General features: G+C 46.5%; 1 protein-coding gene across 2 annotated transcripts in view; it reads left to right on the forward strand.

Moving 5' to 3' along the window:
- Positions 1-22,456, forward strand: part of LOC129839135 (protein kinase C alpha type) — a 239,135-nt gene that overhangs the window by 167,213 nt on the left and 49,466 nt on the right. Inside the window, exons 9-14 of one of the 2 annotated variants that reach the window (XM_055906412.1) lie at positions 3,777-3,806; positions 10,779-10,922; positions 11,476-11,649; positions 13,285-13,376; positions 15,504-15,566; positions 15,777-15,915. In XM_055906412.1, coding sequence (XP_055762387.1) covers positions 3,777-3,806; positions 10,779-10,922; positions 11,476-11,649; positions 13,285-13,376; positions 15,504-15,566; positions 15,777-15,915 — 642 coding nt within the window. The remainder of the gene's footprint in view (positions 1-3,776; positions 3,807-10,778; positions 10,923-11,475; positions 11,650-13,284; positions 13,377-15,503; positions 15,567-15,776; positions 15,916-22,456) is intronic. The other variant, XM_055906413.1, reaches the window with a different exon arrangement.

The following is a 22,456-nucleotide window of genomic DNA, read 5'->3' on the forward strand; positions in this document are numbered from 1 at the left end:
TGGAGGGATGGAGGGGTTAGAGTGGAGGGATGGAGGGGTTAGAGTGGAGGGATGGAGGGGTTAGAGTGGAGGGATGGAGGGGTTAGATTGGAGGGATGGAGGGGTTAGAGTGGAGGGATGGAGGGGTTAGCGTGGAGGGGTTAGCGTGGATGGATGGAGGGGTTAGAGTGGAGGGGTTAGAGTGGAGGGATGGAGGGGTTAGAGTGGAGGGATGGAGGGGTTAGAGTGGAGGGGTTAGAGTGGAGGGATGGAGGGGTTAGAGTGGAGGGGTTAGAGTGGAGGGATGGAGGGGTTAGAGTGGAGGGATGGAGGGGTTAGAGTGGAGGGATGGAGGGGTTAGAGTGGAGGGATGGAGGGGTTAGAGTGGAGGGATGGAGGGGTTAGAGTGGAGGGATGGAGGGGTTAGAGTGGAGGGATGGAGGGGTTAGAGTGGATGGATGGAGGGGTTAGAGTGGAGGGGTTAGAGTGGATGGATGGAGGGGTTAGCGTGCAGGGATGGAGGGGGTAGAATGGAGGGGTTAGCGTGGAGGGATGGAGGGGGTAGTGTGGAGGGATGGAGGGGTTAGAGTGGAGGGGTTAGAGTGGAGGGGTTAGAGTGGAGGGTTAGAGTGGAGGGGTTAGAGTGGATGGATGGAGGGGGTAGTGTGGAGGGATGGAGGGGTTAGAGTGGAGGGATGGAGGGGTTAGGGTGGAAGGATGGAGGGGTTAGCGTGCAGGGATGGAGGGGTTAGAGTGGATGGGTGGAGGGGTTAGAGTGGAGGGGTTAGAGTGGAGGGAGTGAGGGGTTAGAGTGGAGGGATGGAGGGGTTAGCGTGCAGGGATGGAGGGGGTAGAATGGAGGGGTTAGCGTGGAGGGATGGAGGGGGTAGTGTGGAGGGATGGAGGGGGTAGTGTGGAGGGATGGAGGGGTTAGTGTGGAGGGATGGAGGGGTTAGAGTGGAGGGATGGAGGGGGTAGAATGGAGGGATGGAGGGGTTAGCGTGGAGGGATGGAGGGGGTAGAGTGGAGGGGTTAGAGTGGAGGGGTTAGAGTGGAGGGGTTAGAGTGGAGGGGTTAGAGTGGAGGGGTTAGAGTGGAGGGGTTAGAGTGGAGGGGTTAGAGTGGAGGGATGGAGGGGTTAGAGTGGAGGGATGGAGGGGTTAGAGTGGAGGGATGGAGGGGTTAGAGTGGAGGGATGGAGGGGTTAGAGTGGAGGGATGGAGGGGTTAGAGTGGAGGGATGGAGGGGTTCGAGTGGAGGGATGGAGGGGTTCGAGTGGAGGGATGGAGGGGTTAGAGTGGATGGATGGAGGGGTTAGAGTGGATGGATGGAGGGGTTAGAGTGGATGGATGGAGGGGTTAGAGTGGAGGGATGGAGGGGTTAGAGTGGAGGGATGGAGGGGTTAGCGTGGAGGGGTTAGAGTGGATGGATGGAGGGGTTAGAGTGGAGGGGTTAGAGTGGAGGGATGGAGGGGTTAGAGTGGAGGGGTTAGAGTGGAGGGATGGAGGGGTTAGAGTGGAGGGGTTAGAGTGGAGGGATGGAGGGGTTAGAGTGGGGGGGTTAGAGTGGAGGGATGGAGGGGTTAGAGTGGAGGGATGGAGGGGTTAGAGTGGAGGGATGGAGGGGTTAGCGTGGAGGGGTTAGAGTGGATGGATGGAGGGGTTAGAGTGGAGGGGTTAGAGTGGAGGGATGGAGGGGTTAGAGTGGAGGGATGGAGGGGTTAGAGTGGAGGGATGGAGGGGTTAGAGTGGAGGGATGGAGGGGTTAGAGTGGAGGGATGGAGGGGTTAGAGTGGAGGGATGGAGGGGTTAGAGTGGAGGGATGGAGGGGTTAGAGTGGAGGGATGGAGGGGTTAGAGTGGAGGGATGGAGGGGTTAGAGTGGAGGGGTTAGAGTGGAGGGATGGAGGGGTTAGAGTGGAGGGATGGAGGGGTTAGAGTGGAGGGATGGAGGGGTTAGAGTGGAGGGATGGAGGGGTTAGAGTGGAGGGATGGAGGGGTTAGAGTGGAGGGATGGAGGGGTTCGAGTGGAGGGATGGAGGGGTTCGAGTGGAGGGATGGAGGGGTTCGAGTGGAGGGATGGAGGGGTTCGAGTGGATGGATGGAGGGTTTAGCGTGCAGGGATGGAGGGGTTAGCGTGCAGGGATGGAGGGGTTTTAGTGGATGGATGGAGGGGTTAGCGTGCAGGGGTGGAGGGGTTTTAGTGCAGGGATGGAGGGGTTGACTCCCACCTGTTATACACTTCCCACGTCATCTACAGCACAACAGACACAGCAGGATGTCTATCTCCTATTGATAACACAGACAACTGTCCTCTACCCTCACAATACAGACAGCTAGTCATTATTCTAGGAGGTTATTTGAAACTCTGGTGGTTTGTTGCACATACAGTATAATAGGACTTTATAGACCGTTTTTTGAGATGGGAGTCATTCAACAATAACTGTCCACACTTTCACAATACAGTACCCACTGGGCACAGACATCAGTTCAATATCTAGTTTTGATTTACATTTGGTTGAGTTGTCAGCTAATGTGAATTAAACATGAAATCAACTAAAATTGTCACCGTGTTATTGGATTTTGGTTCCAAAAAAATATCCGAAATTCCCTTATGTTGATGACTTTTTGCACATATGACACACACACACACACACACACACACACACACACACACACACACACACACACACACACACACACACACACACACACACACACACACACACACACACACACACACACACACACACACACACACACACACACACACACACACACACACACACACAAGCTTGTACATTGTATCAATAACAAGCCGTGTCTGCTGTGAACACTTCTAACCTGGTAAAGGGAGAAGGGAAGACTTGTGCTCGTCAAGGGAAACAAACGTCTCTTTGCCTGTTTGTGTGTCCTTACTTTACACAGCCATTTTGATGTTTTAAAGAGAGCCAATACAGGAGCAGGTCCCAAATGGCACCCTATTCCCTTTTTAGTGCACTACTTTTGACCAGAGCCCATTGAACAGAGCCCTATTGGTCCTGGTCAAAAGTAGTGCACTAGATAGGGAATAGGATGCCATTTTTTGGACGGTAACTAAATTGTAGCACGTCTCTTATTCAAATACTCTGTGGTTTGTTTTTTTTCCCTAATTTATTTCAAATGAACAACCCTTTTCTATTCCGACGTGCTGTGCTGTGTGTGCTTGGATTGCCATGGGTTACCAGGCTAGACAAATGAAGCAATGTGAACTAGAGAGTGTGAGGGCTCAAGATGTTCCGGTCTATAGTGCTTAATTGTAATCCTGTCTAGTTGGTCTATTTCTGTGGCCCACTGACAAGATATCTTAAGGTTGGTATGTGTGGTATTATACAATATTTCTTCCATGTCTTTCACAAATGTAGGTGCTTTGTAAAAGATAATTCTCACTTTGGCTGGTATGCCCAAGAGGTTAGGGGTTAATGAGCTGAGGTCACTTCCTGTTGTTGTTTACAGTTACTACTGTGTCTGTCTGACTGAGACAAGTTTGGTCAAAGAAAATTGCTCTCTCTCTCTCTGTCTGTCTCTTCCTCCTTCTTCCTGTCTCTCCCTATCACTCTTCCCCGGTCTCCCTCCTCACTCTCGCTCTCTGCCTGCCCTTCTTTCTCTCTTCCATTTTCTCCCTCTCCCTTACCGTAACACTTCCTCATCTCTCATCTGTGCTCTGTGAGACCTCTGGATGCCCACCCTTTGTCATGTCAAATCTAATGCCTGAGTTTCTCTCCTCCCTTTTCCCCCCGTCTCTCTCCCTCTCTTCCAGGATTGCCAAATTAACTATCACTTCCTAAAGGTATCTCTCCTCTCCTCTGCTCCTCTCCTCGCTCCCGTCCTCCCATCCGCTGTCTCCTTTCCTCGCCTCTGTTCCTCTTTTGTCTTCCTCTTTTCGTGTACCTCCTTTGTGTCCAATCACTCGCTTTCTCACTCCCTTCCGCTCTGATCATTTGTACGTGGTTTAAGGCTACTGCAAATAGATCCAGTTTACTAACAATTTGTTCTCAGTGTGGGGTTGGAATTAGCGCATGAACAAGAGCCATCAGATCGCAGGAATTGCTCTCATAAATCATTGTCTTGAGCTGTAAATAGCCTCGTCTTGGGTTGAGAAGTGTAAAGCTATCAAGCTGCAAGGGAAATGTGACTGAAAATTGTCCCACAATAAAAATGGATATTTATTTTCTTTATATAAATATTATTCACCACAAAGATAGCGTTTATGTCCACAACAAAATAGGATACAAATACAAGATGCTGAAAATACAAGTGTCCTACACGGCGACTTCCTCATATCATCCAATAGGAAAACAGGCCTTAACCTCTGTAGACCCCAAGGACAGAAGTGTATGATGATAGATGCATGTTTCAGTGGCTGTTCATTACAGGGACATTGCAGCCAACCCACCACCCACATACACAACACACTCTGTTCTTCTTCTTCCCTAATCTTTTTTTCTCGTCTACCAGTCCTCCACCTCTTCTTCTTTATTATAATTCATGTTTTGGTCATTTAGCAGACGCTCTTATCCAGAGTTACTTACAGTAGGGAGTTTATATATTTTCATACTTTTTGGGTACTGGTCCCCCCCCCGGGAATCGAACCCACAACCCTGGCGTTGGAAGCGCCGTGCTCTACCAACTGAGCCGCACGGGACCTCTCACTCCTCCTCCTATTCCTCCCTCAACTGTGTAGGGGGTGTCTGTGGATACTGCAGTCACATACCATCATGGTCACCTAATAATCCCCAGTTTCCAATTGGCTCATTCATCCCCCTCCTCTCCCCTGTAACTATTCCCCAGGTCGTTGCTGCAAATGAGAACGTGTTCTCAGTCAACTTACCTGGTAAAATAACGGTAAAATAAAAATAAATAAATAAACATACACCTAACCTGGATGGACTAGGCATAGGGAAAGCGGGTGAGGATATAGGGGGTGGGAATTGGGGATTCCTCATTGGGCTGTAACTGGTTGGAAAGAGATTGTTAGTAAAATTTTCCCGTCCATGTCTGCCTGTGTACAGTATAATGTCTGTCTGTGTACAGTATAATGTCTGTCTGTGTACAGTATAATGTCTGTCTGTGTATGGTGTCTGTCATCGCTTTGTCTGTTTTTTTCTTTGTCTTTCTCATCACTATCTGGTCATATTTGATCTTCCTCCTTTTTAGCATATAGGTTATTTTTGGCTGCTTGGTCTACACTAGAGCACTACAGGGGTGGAAGTTAAGCTTTGTGCCTATAGCAATGAGATGTCAATACAAAGATGGACAGTACAGTTAGTTAGGCCCTTCTCCATTTGTTCAGTGTCGATTTTATAGGGCCATAATGTGGCTTTTACTATATTTGTATAAACACAAGCATTTCGTTGGACCCGCTAATAGATCTGCTAAACTGTGTACGCAACCAATAAACTTTGATTTGATGAGTTGATTTCTCTCACGTTGTTCATCGCTTAGCCACAAGAGGGCAGTATCAAGCCAGGTTTTAAAATGCATTGCATGTAGGCGCAGTGACTCGAATACAGCACATTTTACAGTGCATTCAGAAAGTATTCAGACCCCTTCCCTTTTTCCGCATTTTAATGACAAAGTGAAAACCTTATTTTTTTATTTCTTTTTTTTTAGCAAAATTATTACAAATAAAAAACAGAAATACCTTATTTACATTTCAGACCCTCTGCTATGAGACTCGAAATTGAGCTCAGGTTCATCCTGTTTCCATTGATCATCCTTGATTTTTCTACAAGTTGATTGGCGTCCACCTGTGGTAAATTCAATTGATTGGACATGATTTTGAAAGGCTCACACCTGTCTATATAAGGTCCCACAGTTGACAGTGCATGTCAGAGCAAAAAAAACAAACCATGATGTTGAAGGAATTGTCCGTAGAGCTCAGAGACAGGATTGTGTCGAGGCACAGATCTGGGGAAGGGTACTAAAATATTTCTGCAGCATTGAAGGTCCCCAAGAACACAGTGGCCTCCATCATTCTTAAATGGAAAAGATTTGAAACCACCAAGACTCTTCCTAGAGCTGGCTGCCCGGACAAACTAAGTAGTTGAGGAGAGGGGCCTTGGTCAGGGAAGTGACCAAGAACCTGATGGTCACTCTGACAGAGCTACAGAGTTCCTCTGTGGAGATGGGAGAACCTTCCAGAAGGACAATCATCTCTGCAGCACTCCACTAATCAGGCCTTTATGGTAGTGGCCAGACAGATACCACTCCTCAGTAAAAGGCACATGACAGCCCGCTTGGAGTTTGCTAAAAGGCACCTAAAGGACTCAGACCATGAGAAACAAGATACTCTGTTCTGATGAAACCAATATTGAACTCTTTGGCCTGATTACCAAGCGTCACGTCTGGAGGAAACCTGGCACCATCCCTACGGTGAAGCATGGCTTGAAATGTTTTTCAGCTGCAGAAACTTGGAGACTAGTCAGGATTGTGGAAAAGATAAACAGAGCAAAATACAGCAAGAACGCTCTGCTCAGGATCTCAGACTGGGGCGAAGGTTCACCTTCCAACATGACAACGACCCTAAGCACACAGCCAGGAGTGGCGTCGGGACAAGTCTCTGAATGTCCTTGAGTGGCCCAGCCAGAGCCTGGACTTGAACCCGATCAAACATCACTGGAGAGACCTGAAGATAGCTTGGCAGCGACACTCCCCATCCAACCTGACAGAGCTTGATAGGATCTGCAAAGAAGAATGGGAGACACTTCCCAAATACAGGTGTGCCAAGCTTGTAGCGTCATACATAAGAAGACTCGAGGCTGTAATCGCTGCCAAAGGTTCTTCAACAAAATACTGGGTGAAGGATCTGAATACTTATGTAAATGTGATATGTCTAATACATTTGCTAAAATGTCTAAACCTGTTTTTGCTTCATCATTATGGGGTAATGTGTGTAGATTGAGGGATTCAAAAAAAAATCTATTTTAGAAAAAGGCTGTAATGTAACAAAATCTTTAAAGTCAAGGGGTCAGAATACTTTCTGAATGCATTCTGTATCATTACATAAAGTTAGCATGAAACGCATAATTTATGACCTGCTGGTTTATGGTTCTAGACCCAAAATTTCGTAGTGTCAGTTTGTGGTCTTTGACTTTTGCTTAGGAATTTGTCAAACTGACCCCTTGTAAAGGAAATGGCACTCTAGACAAACTCTAAATGATTCTGAATGAGTCTGAATGCGTTTGTTTTGTCTTTTGTTAGTGAGAGAAAGAAACGTAGTAAGAAAGCCAGAGTTGGAGTTTCCACCCGTTACCACTAGATGGCCCCATAGCACTTCGTTGTAAACCCAGTAGGAGCGACCCGTGCTCCTGAGATAACATGTTCCTTTACGGCAGTGTGTTAGTGTTATGAGCGACCCGTGCTCCTGAGATAACATGTTCCTTTACGGCAGTGTGTTAGTGTTATGAGCGACCCGTGCTCCTGAAATAACATGTTCCTTTACGGCAGTGTGTTAGTGTTATGAGCGACCCGTGCTCCTGAGATAACATGTTCCTTTACGGCAGTGTGTTAGTGTTATGAGCGACCCGTGCTCCTGAGATCAATTGTTTCAGTGCTTTGGTGTAATGAGCGAGTGCTCCTGAAATAAAATGTGCCTGTGTTGGTAATGCGTTTAGTCTTATGAGTGACTGTGCTCCTGAAATAAAATGTGCCTGTGTTGGTAATGCGTTTAGTCTTATGAGCGACTGTGCTCCTGAGATAGTGTGCCTGTGTTGGTAATGTGTTAGTCTAATGAGTGACTGTGCTCCTGAGATAGTGTGCCTGTGTTGGTAATGTGTTAGTCTTATGAGTGACTGTGCTCCTGAGATGGTGTGCCTGTGTTGGTAATGTGTTAGTCTTATGAGCGACTGTGCTCCTGAGATAGTGTGCCTGTGTTGGTAATGTGTTAGTCTAATGAGTGACTGTGCTCCTGAGATAGTGTGCCTGTGTTGGTAATGTGTTAGTCTAATGAGTGACTGTGCTCCTGAGATGGTGTGCCTGTGTTAGTAATGTGTTAGTCTTATGAGTGACTGTGCTCCTGAAATAAAATGTGCCTGTGTTGGTAATGTGTTAGTCTTATGAGTGACTGTGCTCCTGAGATAGTGTGCCTGTGTTGGTAATGTGTTAGTCTTATGAGTGACTGTGCTCCTGAGATGGTGTGCCTGTGTTGGTAATGTGTTAGTCTTATGAGCGACTGTGCTCCTGAGATAGTGTGCCTGTGTTGGTAATGTGTTAGTCTTATGAGTGACTGTGCTCCTGAGATGGTGTGCCTGTGTTGGTAATGTGTTAGTCTTATGAGCGACTGTGCTCCTGAGATAGTGTGCCTGTGTTGGTAATGTGTTAGTCTTATGAGTGACTGTGCTCCTGAGATGGTGTGCCTGTGTTGGTAATGTGTTAGTCTGAGTGACTGTGCTCCTGAGATAGTGTGCCTGTGTTGGTAATGTGTTAGTCTTATGAGTGACTGTGCTCCTGAGATGGTGTGCCTGTGTTGGTAATGTGTTAGTCTTATGAGCGACTGTGCTCCTGAGGTAGTGTGCCTGTGTTGGTAATGTGTTAGTCTTATGAGTGACTGTGCTCCTGAGATGGTGTGCCTGTGTTGGTAATGTGTTAGTCTAATGAGTGACTGTGCTCCTGAGATAGTGTGCCTGTGTTGGTAATGTGTTAGTCTTATGAGCGACTGTGCTCCTGAGATAGTGTGCCTGTGTTGGTAATGTGTTAGTCTTATGAGTGACTGTGCTCCTGAGATAGTGTGCCTGTGTTGGTAATGTGTTAGTCTTATGAGTGACTGTGCTCCTGAGATGGTGTGCCTGTGTTGGTAATGTGTTAGTCTGAGTGACTGTGCTCCTGAGATAGTGTGCCTGTGTTGGTAATGTGTTAGTCTTATGAGTGACTGTGCTCCTGAGATGGTGTGCCTGTGTTGGTAATGTGTTAGTCTTATGAGCGACTGTGCTCCTGAGGTAGTGTGCCTGTGTTGGTAATGTGTTAGTCTTATGAGTGACTGTGCTCCTGAGATGGTGTGCCTGTGTTGGTAATGTGTTAGTCTAATGAGTGACTGTGCTCCTGAGATAGTGTGCCTGTGTTGGTAATGTGTTAGTCTTATGAGCGACTGTGCTCCTGAGATAGTGTGCCTGTGTTGGTAATGTGTTAGTCTTATGAGTGACTGTGCTCCTGAGATGGTGTGCCTGTGTTGGTAATGTGTTAGTCTAATGAGTGACTGTGCTCCTGAGATGGTGTGCCTGTGTTGGTAATGTGTTAGTCTTATGAGCGACTGTGCTCATAAAGCATGTCTGTATGGTACTGGTTCTGAAAGTATGGCTGTGTTTCAGCTGTCAGCCGTTCTTTGTTCACCTCTCCCCCGCTGTGGTTGCAGGGCCAGGCAAAGGACAAAGCCAACAAAGCCGAAGTTCAGGTGCGTCCGAGAGGAAGTGAGGCCGCTTTCGCGAGTCTCTTCCTCTCGTTGGCTTCGCTTATAGGTGTGCTGTGGTCTGCTTTGCCCAATAGTGTGCTGCCTATGCCGTACTAGCTATTTCTAGGCCCCTAGCCACTGTAGCATAGTCACCTGTCTGAATATGCCAGGAGTGGACGGGTGTAAGCAATATGGCGAAGTCTTCACCTAGCCTATCAGAGGGCAGGGTGGAGCTATAACCTGTTGCTCATGCCTATCACGTCCTGTCAGGTCGACGTGAAGTGAAGGTGAGGGGCTAGGAATGATCTGGACTTGTGTGCAGACGCCATTAACCAAACTAAAGCCGCCTGACCAGTTTATTGCACCTCGTCTAGCCATGAACACTAAGGGGGGAAACGGCAGTAGATTGACACAGAGAACCTCACACACGTGACGTGTCAATTTATTGGATAGATTCCAATGGGATCAAATGTCTTTGGCTCAGTTGATTTGGATTGTCGTATATTCTACACAAATGAGCAGCTTTATTGTTGTGTGCAGTTTGTAATGTGTGTGGCTGCCAGCCTGTCCAGTGTACTAGACAGACGAGGTGAGCTGTAGTGTGGACCAGGTTTAGCATGACTGTGCCAGCCGCTCGTTTGGCCCAAGCTCTTGAGGTGTGTGTGAGTGCGTGCGTGCGCAGAGAGATTTGACACCTTTGACACCTGAGATTTGACACCTCATTCTTCACCTGAGGGTGAAGAATGTGGACGGCACCCAGGCCGTTGTGACACTCATGTTCCCACTGCCTGGATAACAGATGGAATAGGCCTCCGGAGGGAATGGAGGTCGCAAGAGTGTGTGAAAACGGGTGTGTGTAGTGCATGTGTGTGTGTTCGAGGCCACGAGACTTTTACCGTCTCGCTCTGATTCTGAACCAAGCATGACTTTGACGAGCTTCGAAGTTTTGTAAGAGCACGTAGTGGACACACTTTAGCGTTGCGATTGATACTTGATTGGATGGTACATTGACCAATGACAATGCGTTATCACCGAGGGGTTTGACAGTAATTCATTCAAATGGGGTTAGATGAATTTCAACATTTTGACCTAAGGGTGTCTTGTCACGCCACCAAAAGGGGAGTTATTTTACCATAATAGGTTAGCATAATGGCAAAGTCAGGAGTATTCAACACGTACTGTAATTCCATATTTACTTTTGTATACCCTCTGTGTCTATCTGTGTTCCATCTCCTCCAAAGTGAATGGTTTTTTTTGAACTACCTTTTTTAATTTAGAATTGTGTTATAGTGTGTTTATAAAAGGCTGCACAGCAGTGTGTATGTGAGTGCGTCGTGTGTGTCTCTCACGCCGTTCCCCTCTCCTCACCACGCACAGAAAGCCAAGCTGGGCCCTGGTACTAAGAAGGTGATCTCCCCGTCAGATGACAGCACGTCTAATCTGCCCTCTAACAACCTGGACTCTGTCAAACTCACCGACTTCAACTTCCTGGCCGTGCTGGGGAAAGGCAGCTTCGGCAAGGTGAGCCAGGATTTGACTTGCATTTTTAAGGAGGTGAAGTGTTAGGTTCCCGGACACAGATTAAGCCTGGTCCTGGACAGAAAAGCACTTTCAAGTGAAGATTCTCCATTGATCTTCAGTGTTGATCTTGCTTGTTCTGTGTTTTGGGAAACGCCCCCACATTGATTTGTCACGAGGTATTCTTATTGGCTTCTGAAATCAGCTACCCAACTGGCCATGTTGAATGTCCTGGGACGTTATCTATCGGACAAATCTAAAATTGATTAAGATCCAAGTCTATGTTGGTGTACGTGAGTCACGTCATAGTCACATCATCCATAATTTACGCAGAACCGAGTCATACAATGAATGAATACAATGCAATGTTTCGGTTTAGACTGTCCGTACCTCGATGTAGCACAACGTGAATAAATTAGTATATCCACGTGTCAGTTGACTAATAAGCATACAGTAACAACATAACAGTTGAGTTAATAGCATTACTATCCGCATTAAGCCAACCTATTAGATGCCCTCGGTCTAACCTTTGACCTCTGGTGTTCCTGTGTACCAGGTGATTCTGGCAGAGATGAAGCCCACAGATGATCTGTACGCCATCAAGATCCTGAAGAAGGACGTGGTGATCCAGGATGATGATGTGGAGTGTACCATGATAGAGAAGAGAGTCCTGGCCCAGCAGGACAAACCACCCTTCCTCACTTCACTCCACTCCTGCTTCCAGACCGTGGTATGGAGACTACGGGCACACATACGGACACACACGCACACACACACACACACACGTGGACATATGGGCACGGCCGCATGCACAAACACACAATTGCGTGTTTTTTGCTGTCCATCGATGTTGATGATGATGTGGCTGTGGTTATTGTGGTGGGGCATAAACACACACACACACACACACACACACACACACACACACACATATGTGCACCACCCACGTATACACACACACACACACAAAGGTCAATTAACTTTTTCTTTGTTTTAATCTGTCTGCTTTTTCAGCACTTTTCATTCCTTCTTAATCTTTAATCCCTCAATCTCTCTTGGGCAGAGACGACAAAGGGCAGGCACCATCTGCACCGTACGGTGGCGAACACACACACACACACACACACACACACACCCATCCCCAAAGTGGAAATCTAAAATTCTTTGCATTTTAAGTGATGAGAAGTCCAAATCCTCTTCACAATAAGGTGCCACGATCACTTTGAGGGTAATTGTTTAAGAAAACCATTTGCCTTGTCTGACAGGTTATGTCAAGCTTATGTTGAGCAAAGTACATAAAATACCGCTAACCTTATTATAATCTCGCAGTGTGATTTCATTTCAAATTATTCTTCAACAATGTGCGTTATAAGGAGGCGATTTATTTAACTAGGGTTTAGTAAGCTGAGGAATACATAAATAGTCGCCTCTTCAGAACGCACAATGTTGAAGGAAAGTTTCAAATTAAGTCATACTTCCAGATCATAATTATGCAATAAGACCCGAGGAGGTGTGGTATATGGCCAATATACCACGGCTAAAGGCTGTTCTAAGGCCACGACACAACCTGGAGTGCCTGGACACAGCCCTTAGCCGTGCTATATTGACCATATACCACAAACCCCCGAGGTGCCTTATTGCTATTATAAACTGGTTACCAACGTAATTAGACCAGTATATGGTAATATTTTGTCATACCCGTGGTACACAGTCTGATATACCACGTCTTTTAGCCAATCAGTATTCAGGGCTCGAACCACCGGGTAATAACGAGGTGTATGTTAAGTTTTGCACTTTGAAAATGTCGCCCTGTGACTAGTGCAGGACAGACGGTAAAGAGGCTGTCTGAGGGATTTACTTCAGGTTGACTACACATAATCGAGTCACACATGGGAAATATTTCTGAGGGGTCTACTTTTTCCTCTGATTTTGTTGATGTTCTGCTGTCTATAGTTTTTATTTTACCTTTATTTAACTAGGCAAGTCAGTTAAAAAATTCTTAGTTACAATGACGGCCTAGGAACAGTGGGTTAACTGCCTTGTTCAGTGGCAGAACGACAGATTTGGTCAGCTCGGGGATTCGATCCAGCAACCTTTCGGTTACTAGTCCAACGCTCTAACCACTAGGCTACGCTGCCGCCCATTTTACTTAACACTCCTACCGTATCCCCTATGTGTGACTCAATACTACACAACAGCCTCATCACTGGGTCCTACAGTATAATGAAGAAAGCCTCTGTCTTTCTGACACGGCTGTTATCATGTCACAGTATATGGCGGTAGAACAGATGCCAACCCAAAACATTATGAAAAACAATGTAAAGTGATATTTAACACCCCCATCTCTGTCTCCCTCTCTGCCCAGGACCGGCTGTACTTTGTCATGGAGTACGTGACTGGAGGAGACCTCATGTACCACATCCAACAAGCGGGCAAGTTCAAAGAGCCACAGGCAGTGTAAGTTACCCTTTCCCCTCGCTTTCACCTTTTATACTGAATACAAATATAAATGCAGCATGTAAGGTGTTGGTCCCATGTTTCTGCCTCCGAGTGGCGCAGCGGTCTAAGGCACTGCTTCTCAGTGCAAGAGGCGTCACTACAACCCCTGGTTCGATTCCAGGCTGTATCACATCCGACCGTCATTGGGAGTCCCATATGGCGGCGCACAATTGGCCCAGCGTCGTCCGGGTTTGGCCGGGGTAGGCCGTCATTGTAAATGAGGATTTGTTCTTAACTGACTTGCCTAGTTAAATAAAGGTAAAAAATTTTTAAAAAAAAAAAAAAAAAAAAAAACATTAAAACTAAAACATTTTGTTATCTGAAAAAATATTTTATATTTTTTATTTAACCTTTATTTAACTAGGCAGGTCAGTTAAGAACAAATTCTTATTTACAATGACGGCCTACCAAAAGGCAAAGGGGGACGGGGGCTGGGATTTAAAAAATAAATAAAAAATATAAATATAGAGAAAAACACACATCACAACAAGAGACAAAACACTACATAAAGAGAGACCTAAGACAACAACATAACAAAGCAGCAACACATGACAACAACATGGTAGAAACACAACATTACAACAACATGGTAGCAACACAACATGGTAGCAGCACAAAACATGGTACAAACATTATTGGGCACAGACAACAGCACAAAGGGCCAGAAGGTAGAGACAACAATACATCATGGAAAGCAGCCACAACTGCCAGTAAGAGTGTCCATGCTTGAGTCTTTGATTCAAGAGATTGAGATAAAACTGTCCAGTTTGAGTGTTTGTTGCAGCTCGTTCCAGTCGCTAGCTGCAGTGAACTGATAAGACAAACGACCCAGGGATGTGTGTGCTTTGGGGACCTTTAACAGAATGTGACTGGCAGAACAGGTGTTGAATGTGGAGGATGAGGGCTGCAGGAGATATCTCAGATGGGGGGGAGTGAGGCCTAAGAGGGTTTTATAAATAAGCATCAACCAGGTCTTGTGACGGGTATGCAGAGATGACCAGTTTACAGAAGAGTATAGAGTGCAGTGATGTGTCCTATAAGGAGCATTGGTGGCAAATCGCATGGCCAAATGGTAAAGAGCCTCTAGTCACTCGAGAGCACCCTTACCTGCTGATCTATAAATTAAATCTCCGTAATCTATCATGGGTAGGATGGTCATTGAATCAGAGTTAGTTTGGCAGCTGGGGTGAAAGAGGAGCGATTACGATAAAGGAAACCAAGTCTAGATTTAACTTTAGCCTGCAGCTTTGATATGTGCTGAGAGAAGACCAGTGTACCGTCTAGCCATACTCCCAAGTACTTGTATGAGGTAACTACCTCAAGCTCTAAACCCTCAGAGATAGTAATCACACCGGTGGGGAGAGGGGCATTCTTCTTACCAAACAACATGACCTTTGTTTTGAAGATGTTCAGAACAAGGTTTAGGGCAGAGAAAGCTTGTTGGACACGAAGAAACTTTGTTGTAGAGCATTTAACACAAAATCAGGGGATCCCAGAGAATTTTATGTCATTTCTCTACCATAAGCCGCCTCCAATGTCGTTTTAGAGAATTTGGCAGTACATCCAACCGGCCTCACAACCGCATACTAGTTCAAACTTGGAAGCACGCCAACCAAGGACCTCCACATCCGGCTTCCTCTTCACCTGCGTGATCATCTGAGGGGTGCTGAGGAGTATTTCTGTCATTAATAATAAAGCCCTAATTCAGATTGGCTGGGCCTGGCTCCCAGGTGGCTGCACCCCTGCCCAGTCATGTGAAATCTATAGATTAGATGTTCTATGAACTGTAACTCAGTAATATCTTTGAAATTGTTGCATTTATATTTTTGGTCAGTATAAATAGGGGGAATAAAAGAGTGTGTGTGTGTGTGTAAAAGATAAATCAATAGAGGGCTTGGAAGAGAGCGGGGGAAGGGAGAGGAAGAGGTAAAACTAGACTGAGCACTACAACGTACGGAGGAGAAGGAGAGACGACAGAAATATTCATTCTGACACCTAGGCTGTCAGAAGGTGTTCAGCACATTACAGTCCTTTACAACCCTTCCTGTTTGAAATAAATGTCTGACATGGAGCATGTCATTGCAGGTTCTATGCAGCAGAGATCTCTGTTGGCCTGTCCTTCCTGCACAAGAAAGGAGTCATTTACAGGTGCGTCTTCTTCCAGTGTATGCCAACTCAGAGGCACTTTATCCCAGTCTAGGATCAATGTTTACTGTACACTGTGTATTGTCAAACCATGAATGAATCAATGTAATATTGTAAATGTCGGGAAGTAACAGGAGTGGTGTAGAAAAGGCCCTAAAATACAATGGTTGTCTTCATTTGGCCCTTGTCACATGATGCGGGTGTCCCCTGCAGGGATCTGAAGCTGGACAACGTGATGCTGGACTCGGAGGGACACATTAAGATCGCTGACTTTGGCATGTGTAAAGAGAACATATACGAGGGAGTGACCACTCGCACCTTCTGTGGGACGCCCGACTACATCGCCCCAGAGGTAGGAACAGGGCGAGTGTGTGTGGGGAGGGAGAGGCGTGGTCATCTTTGTTATTGTCTGGCCTGCGCCTCCGTCTCCGTGGTGATCCACATCCGAGTCGACAGCTCAGGACACACACACACACACACACACACACACACACACACACACACACACACACACACACACACTCCAGCTGACTCTGACAAACGTCCTTGTGCTCTAGGGCTGGTTCAAACTTATCACAGAGAAGCCAAGGTCTCCATATCATTGATTATCTATGTAGGCTATGTCCTGTTGGACAAGCAGCCTGTCTCAATAAGCATGCTATTAAGGGAAGAAACACTGAACCCCGGCCGTAGAGAGTAACATAAGCACTAACTTTAACAATGCTATTTTAGCATAAAACTCATGTAAGCGCTATTTAAACCACAAAAATGAAAGACTGTCATCTGAACATTTTGAGTTAGAAAGGCTAGTGTCTACTGAACATTTTGAGTTAGAAAGGTTAGTGTCTACTGAACATTTTGAGTTAGAAAGGTTAGTGTTTACTGAACATTTTGAGTTAGAAAGGTTAGTGTCTACTGAACATTTTGAGTTAGAAAGACTCTCTACTGAATATTTTGAGGTAGAAAGGTTAGTGTCTACTGAACATTTTGAGTTAGAAAGGCTAGTGTCTACTGAACATCTTGAGTTAGAAAGACTCTCTACTGAACATTTTGAGTTAGAAAGGCTAGTGTCTACTGAACATTTTGAGTTAGAAAGACTCTCTACTGAACATTTTGAGTTAGAAAGGCTAGTGTCTACTGAACATTTTGAGTTAGAAAGACTGTCCACTGAACATTTTGAGTTAGAAAGACTCTCTTCTGAACATTTTGAGTTAGAAAGACTGTCTTCTGAACATTTTGAGTTAGAAAGACTGTCTACTGAACATTTTGAGTTAGAAAGACTGTCCACTGAACATTTTGAGTTAGAAAGACTGTCCACTGAACATTTTGAGTTAGAACTACAGTCTCTACTGAACATTTTGAGTTAGAACTACAGTCTCTACTGAACATTTCGAGTTAGGACTACAGTCTCTACTGAACATTTTAAGTTAGAAAGACTTTCTACGGAACATTTTAAGTTAGAAAGACTGTCTACTGAACATTTTGAGTTAAAAAGGCTCGTGTCTACTGAACATTTTGTTTAGAAAGACTGTCTACTGGACATTTTGAGTTAGAAAGACTGTCTACTGAACATTTTGAGTTAGTAAAACGTAAATCTCTACTGAACATTTTGAGTTAGAAAGACTGTCCACTAAACATTTTGAGTTAGAAAGACTGTCCACCTGAACATTTTGAGTTAGAAAGACTGTCCACTGAACATTTTGAGTTAGAAAGACTGTCCACTGAACATTTTGAGTTAGAAAGACTGTCCACTGAACATTTTGAGTTAGAAAGACTGTCCACCTGAACATTTTGAGTTAGAAAGACTGTCCACTGAACATTTTGAGTTAGAAAGACTGTCCACTGAACATTTTGAGTTAGAAAGGCTAGTGTCTACTGAACATTTTGAGTTACAAAGACTGTCTACTGAACATTTTGAGTTAGAAAGACTGTCCACCTGAACATTTTGAGTTAGAAAGACTGTCCACTGAACATTTTGAGTTAGAAAGACTGTCCACTGAACATTTTGAGTTAGAAAGACTGTCCACCTGAACATTTTGAGTTAGAAAGACTGTCCACTGAACATTTTGAGTTAGAAAGACTGTCCACTGAACATTTTGAGTTAGAAAGGCTAGTGTCTACTGAACATTTTGAGTTACAAAGACTGTCTACTGAACATTTTGAGTTAGAAAGACTGTCCACCTGAACATTTTGAGTTAGAAAGACTGTCCACCTGAACATTTTGAGTTAGAAAGACTGTCCACCTGAACATTTTGAGTTAGAAAGACTGTCCACCTGAACATTTTGAGTTAGAAAGACTGTCCACCTGAACATTTTGAGTTAGAAAGACTGTCCACCTGAACATTTTGAGTTAGAAAGACTGTCCACCTGAACATTTTGAGTTAGAAAGACTGTCCACTGAACATTTTGAGTTAGAAAGACTGTCCACCTGAACATTTTGAGTTAGAAAGACTGTCCACCTGAACATTTTGAGTTAGAAAGACTGTCCACCTGAACATTTTGAGTTAGAAAGACTGTCCACTGAACATTTTGAGTTAGAAAGACTGTCCACTGAACATTTTGAGTTAGTAAAACGTAAATCTCTACTGAACATTTTGAGTTAGAAAAAGAGTGTTTTGCATGAGAATCTGCCCTAGATGTAACCAACCCAGTCAAGCACAGCCCAGTGAGGGACATCATATTGATTTCCTCTCTCAGAGGTTCATTTGGTTTCATGGGTGCTGGGGCTGGGTGGACAAGCTGTGATGGTGGTGAGGTACACACACACTCAGGGTGGAGACTTGGGAGAGTAGACGTCGAGACCATTTTATTAGCGCCAATGAACGGTTGGAAATTGACATTTACCTAAACGCACAGTTTGAATTGCAAACTCATTTCTTCCTTTCTTCAAGTCTGATTTCCTCGTTGAAGTGAAATTGACCTCAACCTCGTAATACCAGAAGTTCTGCGTCCCCTATATGCGTGTTGTGTTCATATCGTCTTACTTATTATCCTCTGCGTTTGTCTGTGCGTGTGTTCATGCACTTTAGTGTCTGTGTGAGAGTGTCCGTGTGTCTACACGTTCAGTGTGTGTCCGTGCGTATCTGTATGGGAGTACTCTTCCGTGTACTGTACGCATGTGCGTCTCTTAGTGGTCAGGACCCATGTGGAAAAACGGCTCGGGCGCGGTCCCCGGGCACCTCTCGCTCTTTCGCCTGTCACCACCGCATTACGCCGCACGCACCCGCGCACACTGCGTTGCTCTACTTCTCTCTCCGCTGTTTACCTCTCACCCTGACCCACATAGGCAGCCATGGGAAGGCTCTGTGAGCGTCCCAAACGGCACCCTGTTTCCTCTATGGCCCTATGGGCCTTGGTCAAAAGCAGTGCACTATAAAGGGAATAGGGTGTCATCTGGGATGCAGCCTCTATCAATCTGAGAGGAACACGTTGGTCACCGTGTGCTAATGGGAACGTACGCACCGGGTTATCAGAGTAACAGACCTGTGAGTTAGAGAGGGAGAGGTGGAGGGGAGGAGAAATAGGGAGGCAGAGACACTGGGAGAGAGAGGCAGAGAGACACTGGGAGAGAGAGGGAGAGAGACACTGGGAGAGGGAGGCAGAGAGACACTGGGAGAGAGAGGCAGAGAGACACTGGGAGAGAGAGGCAGAGAGACACTGGGAGAGAGAGACTGGGAGAGAGAGGCAGGGAGACACTGGGAGAGAGAGGCAGGGAGACACTGGGAGAGAGAGGCAGGGAGACACTGGGAGAGAGAGGCAGGGAGACACTGGGAGAGAGAGGCAGGGAGACACTGGGAGAGAGAGGCAGAGAGACACTGGGAGAGAGAGGCAGGGAGACACTGGGAGAGAGAGGCAGGGAGACACTGGGAGAGAGAGGCAGGGAGACACTGGGAGAGAGAGGCAGGGAGACACTGGGAGAGAGAGGCAGGGAGACACTGGGAGAGAGAGGCAGAGAGACACTGGGAGAGAGAGGCAGAGAGACACTGGGAGAGAGAGGCAGAGAGACACTGGGAGAGAGAGACTGGGAGAGAGAGACACTGGGAGAGAGAGACTGGGAGAGAGAGGCAGGGAGACACTGGGAGAGAGAGGCAGGGAGACACTGGGAGAGAGAGGCAGGGAGACACTGGGAGAGAGAGGCAGGGAGACACTGGGAGAGAGAGGCAGGGAGACACTGGGAGAGAGAGGCAGAGAGACACTGGGAGAGAGAGGCAGGGAGACACTGGGAGAGAGAGGCAGGGAGACACTGGGAGAGAGAGGCAGGGAGACACTGGGAGAGAGAGGCAGGGAGACACTGGGAGAGAGAGGCAGGGAGACACTGGGAGAGAGAGGCAGGGAGACACTGGGAGAGAGAGGCAGGGAGACACTGGGAGAGACAGGCAGAGAGACACTGGGAGAGAGAGGCAGGGAGACACTGGGAGAGAGACACTGGGAGAGAGAGGCAGGGAGACACTGGGAGAGAGAGGCAGGGAGACACTGGGAGAGACAGGCAGAGAGACACTGGGAGAGAGAGGCAGGGAGACACTGGGAGAGAGAGGCAGGGAGACACTGGGAGAGAGAGGCAGAGAGACACTGGGAGAGAGACACTGGGAGAGAGACACTGGGAGAGAGACACTGGGAGAGAGACACTGGGAGAGAGACACTGGGAGAGAGACACTGGGAGAGAGACACTGGGAGAGAGACACTGGGAGAGAGAGGCAGAGAGACACTGGGAGAGACACTGGGAGAGAGAGAGGCAGAGAGACACTGGGAGAGAGAGAGGCAGGGAGAGAGAGGCAGAGAGACACTGGGAGCGAGAGGCAGAGAGACACTGGGAGAGAGACACTGGGAGAGAGACACTGGGAGATAGACACTGGGAGATAGACACTGGGAGATAGACACTGGGAGATAGACACTGGGAGATAGACACTGGGAGAGAGACACTGGGAGAGTGTGAGAAGCTGCTTTAGCACTATCTTTGGATCGTCCTCTGGCACCTTGTTTTGGCTTCAAGAACTTCACTTCCTATTTTTAGGTTTTGTGAAATTAGTGGTTGAGGTGACAAGATGTTTTCAGGTCAAGTAGTTTGTGTGTTCAATCCTCTGTGTTGACAGAGGAAGAAGTCATGAGAGGAGAGAGCGAGAGAAACTGCCAAAGTACATGTTTGCACTTTGTCAATGTGCACTAAACTCAGCCCGACTTCCCATTTTGCCTCGCTCCCCAAAGCCTTTAGCGATAACAGCTAACATTAGCCAAGACGGAGACCCTTCAACTGCTCTGTCATGCACTGGGTGGCAGTTGCCCTATAGATCAAGCTTATCTTGCCCATAACCCCAACCGTTAGAGGCAAGTTGATGAGGGTCAACTTGGTGGTAACTCAATATACTTTACAGGTGCAAAAGAAATACTTCATTCTCTTGTAAGATTCCGTTTGATAAATGAACTGATAGCAAAATGCCATTCCAACACAAAAAGTATTATCAACAGCAGGACTAGAGCCCGTTTAAAAGCCTTCATAGACAGTAGCGTTCCAGGGCCACGGTTGACCATCCCTGATATACACTGACTTCTGGGTAAACCGTGTGACGAATCAGCTACTGAAAGCCCTGCTGCCTATCCATTCAACAGTGTGGCCATTTCTGAATGAACACCATCGCCCCAGACATTCAGTCGGCATAGTAGCCTGACTAGTTCAAATACATTCACTTCAGAACCTAGCAACAGACACACAGCTTCTGGCTTAACGTACACGGTATGTTCAACCGTGATACACGTCGCTTAAATGAATCCAGTAACTCCGAGTGGGTCAACATCCCTTTAACCTGCTGTAATGTCCTTTCTGAGATCAGGCTGAGGTTGCGTGGTGTTTAGCGGTTGTCATGTGGTCTCCGCAGCGTGGCGCTCACTAGTGTCGCTGTGTGGGAGGATATATTAAGAACCGGTAGGAGTGTGGTGGAAGCCTTGAGTAGCTTGTAGCATTTAGGCCTGCCGGGAGACATCCACCGCAGCTCAGATGTACGCAACCACACGCACACACACACGCGCATTAACAACACAAGGAAATGTACATTTGCCTGATGTGCAACTACACACACACACACACACACACACAGAAAAATATACTCTCACACAAATACCAACCCACGCAGAAAATCACAAGCACACATACTGTACACATACATGAAAATAAACACACACACACACACACACCGTACGTTACGTTGAGTGATCTGTCCATAGGCCTTTATGGCGTGTGGGGAATGAAAGCAGCATGAGAAGGTGGAGAAACATCAGAGTCAGAGTGTATGTCTCTATCACATTCATTATGATGCCAAACCAGAGAAGAGACTGACTGGGACACACACACACACTTGCAATCACTCATGTACACAGATACAGACTGCATTCACACAAACGCGGTCAGTCTCGGTCAGTCTCGGTCAGTCTCGGTCAGTCTCGGTCAGACAAGAAACTTAACTCAAACGAGTATTCTCCCAGAAAACCCCACGCACACTCCGCCACGTACTGCTGTGCATGGAGTTGAAGGTCACCATTTCCAAAAGTACAAATAACCGGTGGCATTGTGACAGGCGACAGGCGAGGACAGCGGTGTCACATTGGTGCTCGCTGCAGTATGGCCTGAAACAAATCTAGATACCTATCTGTCAGCATTACCTCTCTCTGGCTGTCTGTCTCTGTCAGCATTACCTCTCTGTCTGTCTGTCTCTGTCTGTCTCTGTCTGTCAGCATTACCTCTCTGTCTGTCTGTCTCTGTATGTCTGTCTCTGTCAGCATTACCTCTCTGTCTGTATGTCTGTCTCTGTCAGCATTACCTCTGTCTGTCTGTCTGTCTCTGTCAGCATTACCTCTCTGTCTGTCTGTCTGTCTGTCTCTGTCAGCATTACCTCTGTCTGTCT

The sequence above is a fragment of the Salvelinus fontinalis genome, chromosome 40 (genome assembly GCF_029448725.1).
Source record: "Salvelinus fontinalis isolate EN_2023a chromosome 40, ASM2944872v1, whole genome shotgun sequence".
Lineage (NCBI taxonomy): Eukaryota > Metazoa > Chordata > Actinopteri > Salmoniformes > Salmonidae > Salvelinus > Salvelinus fontinalis.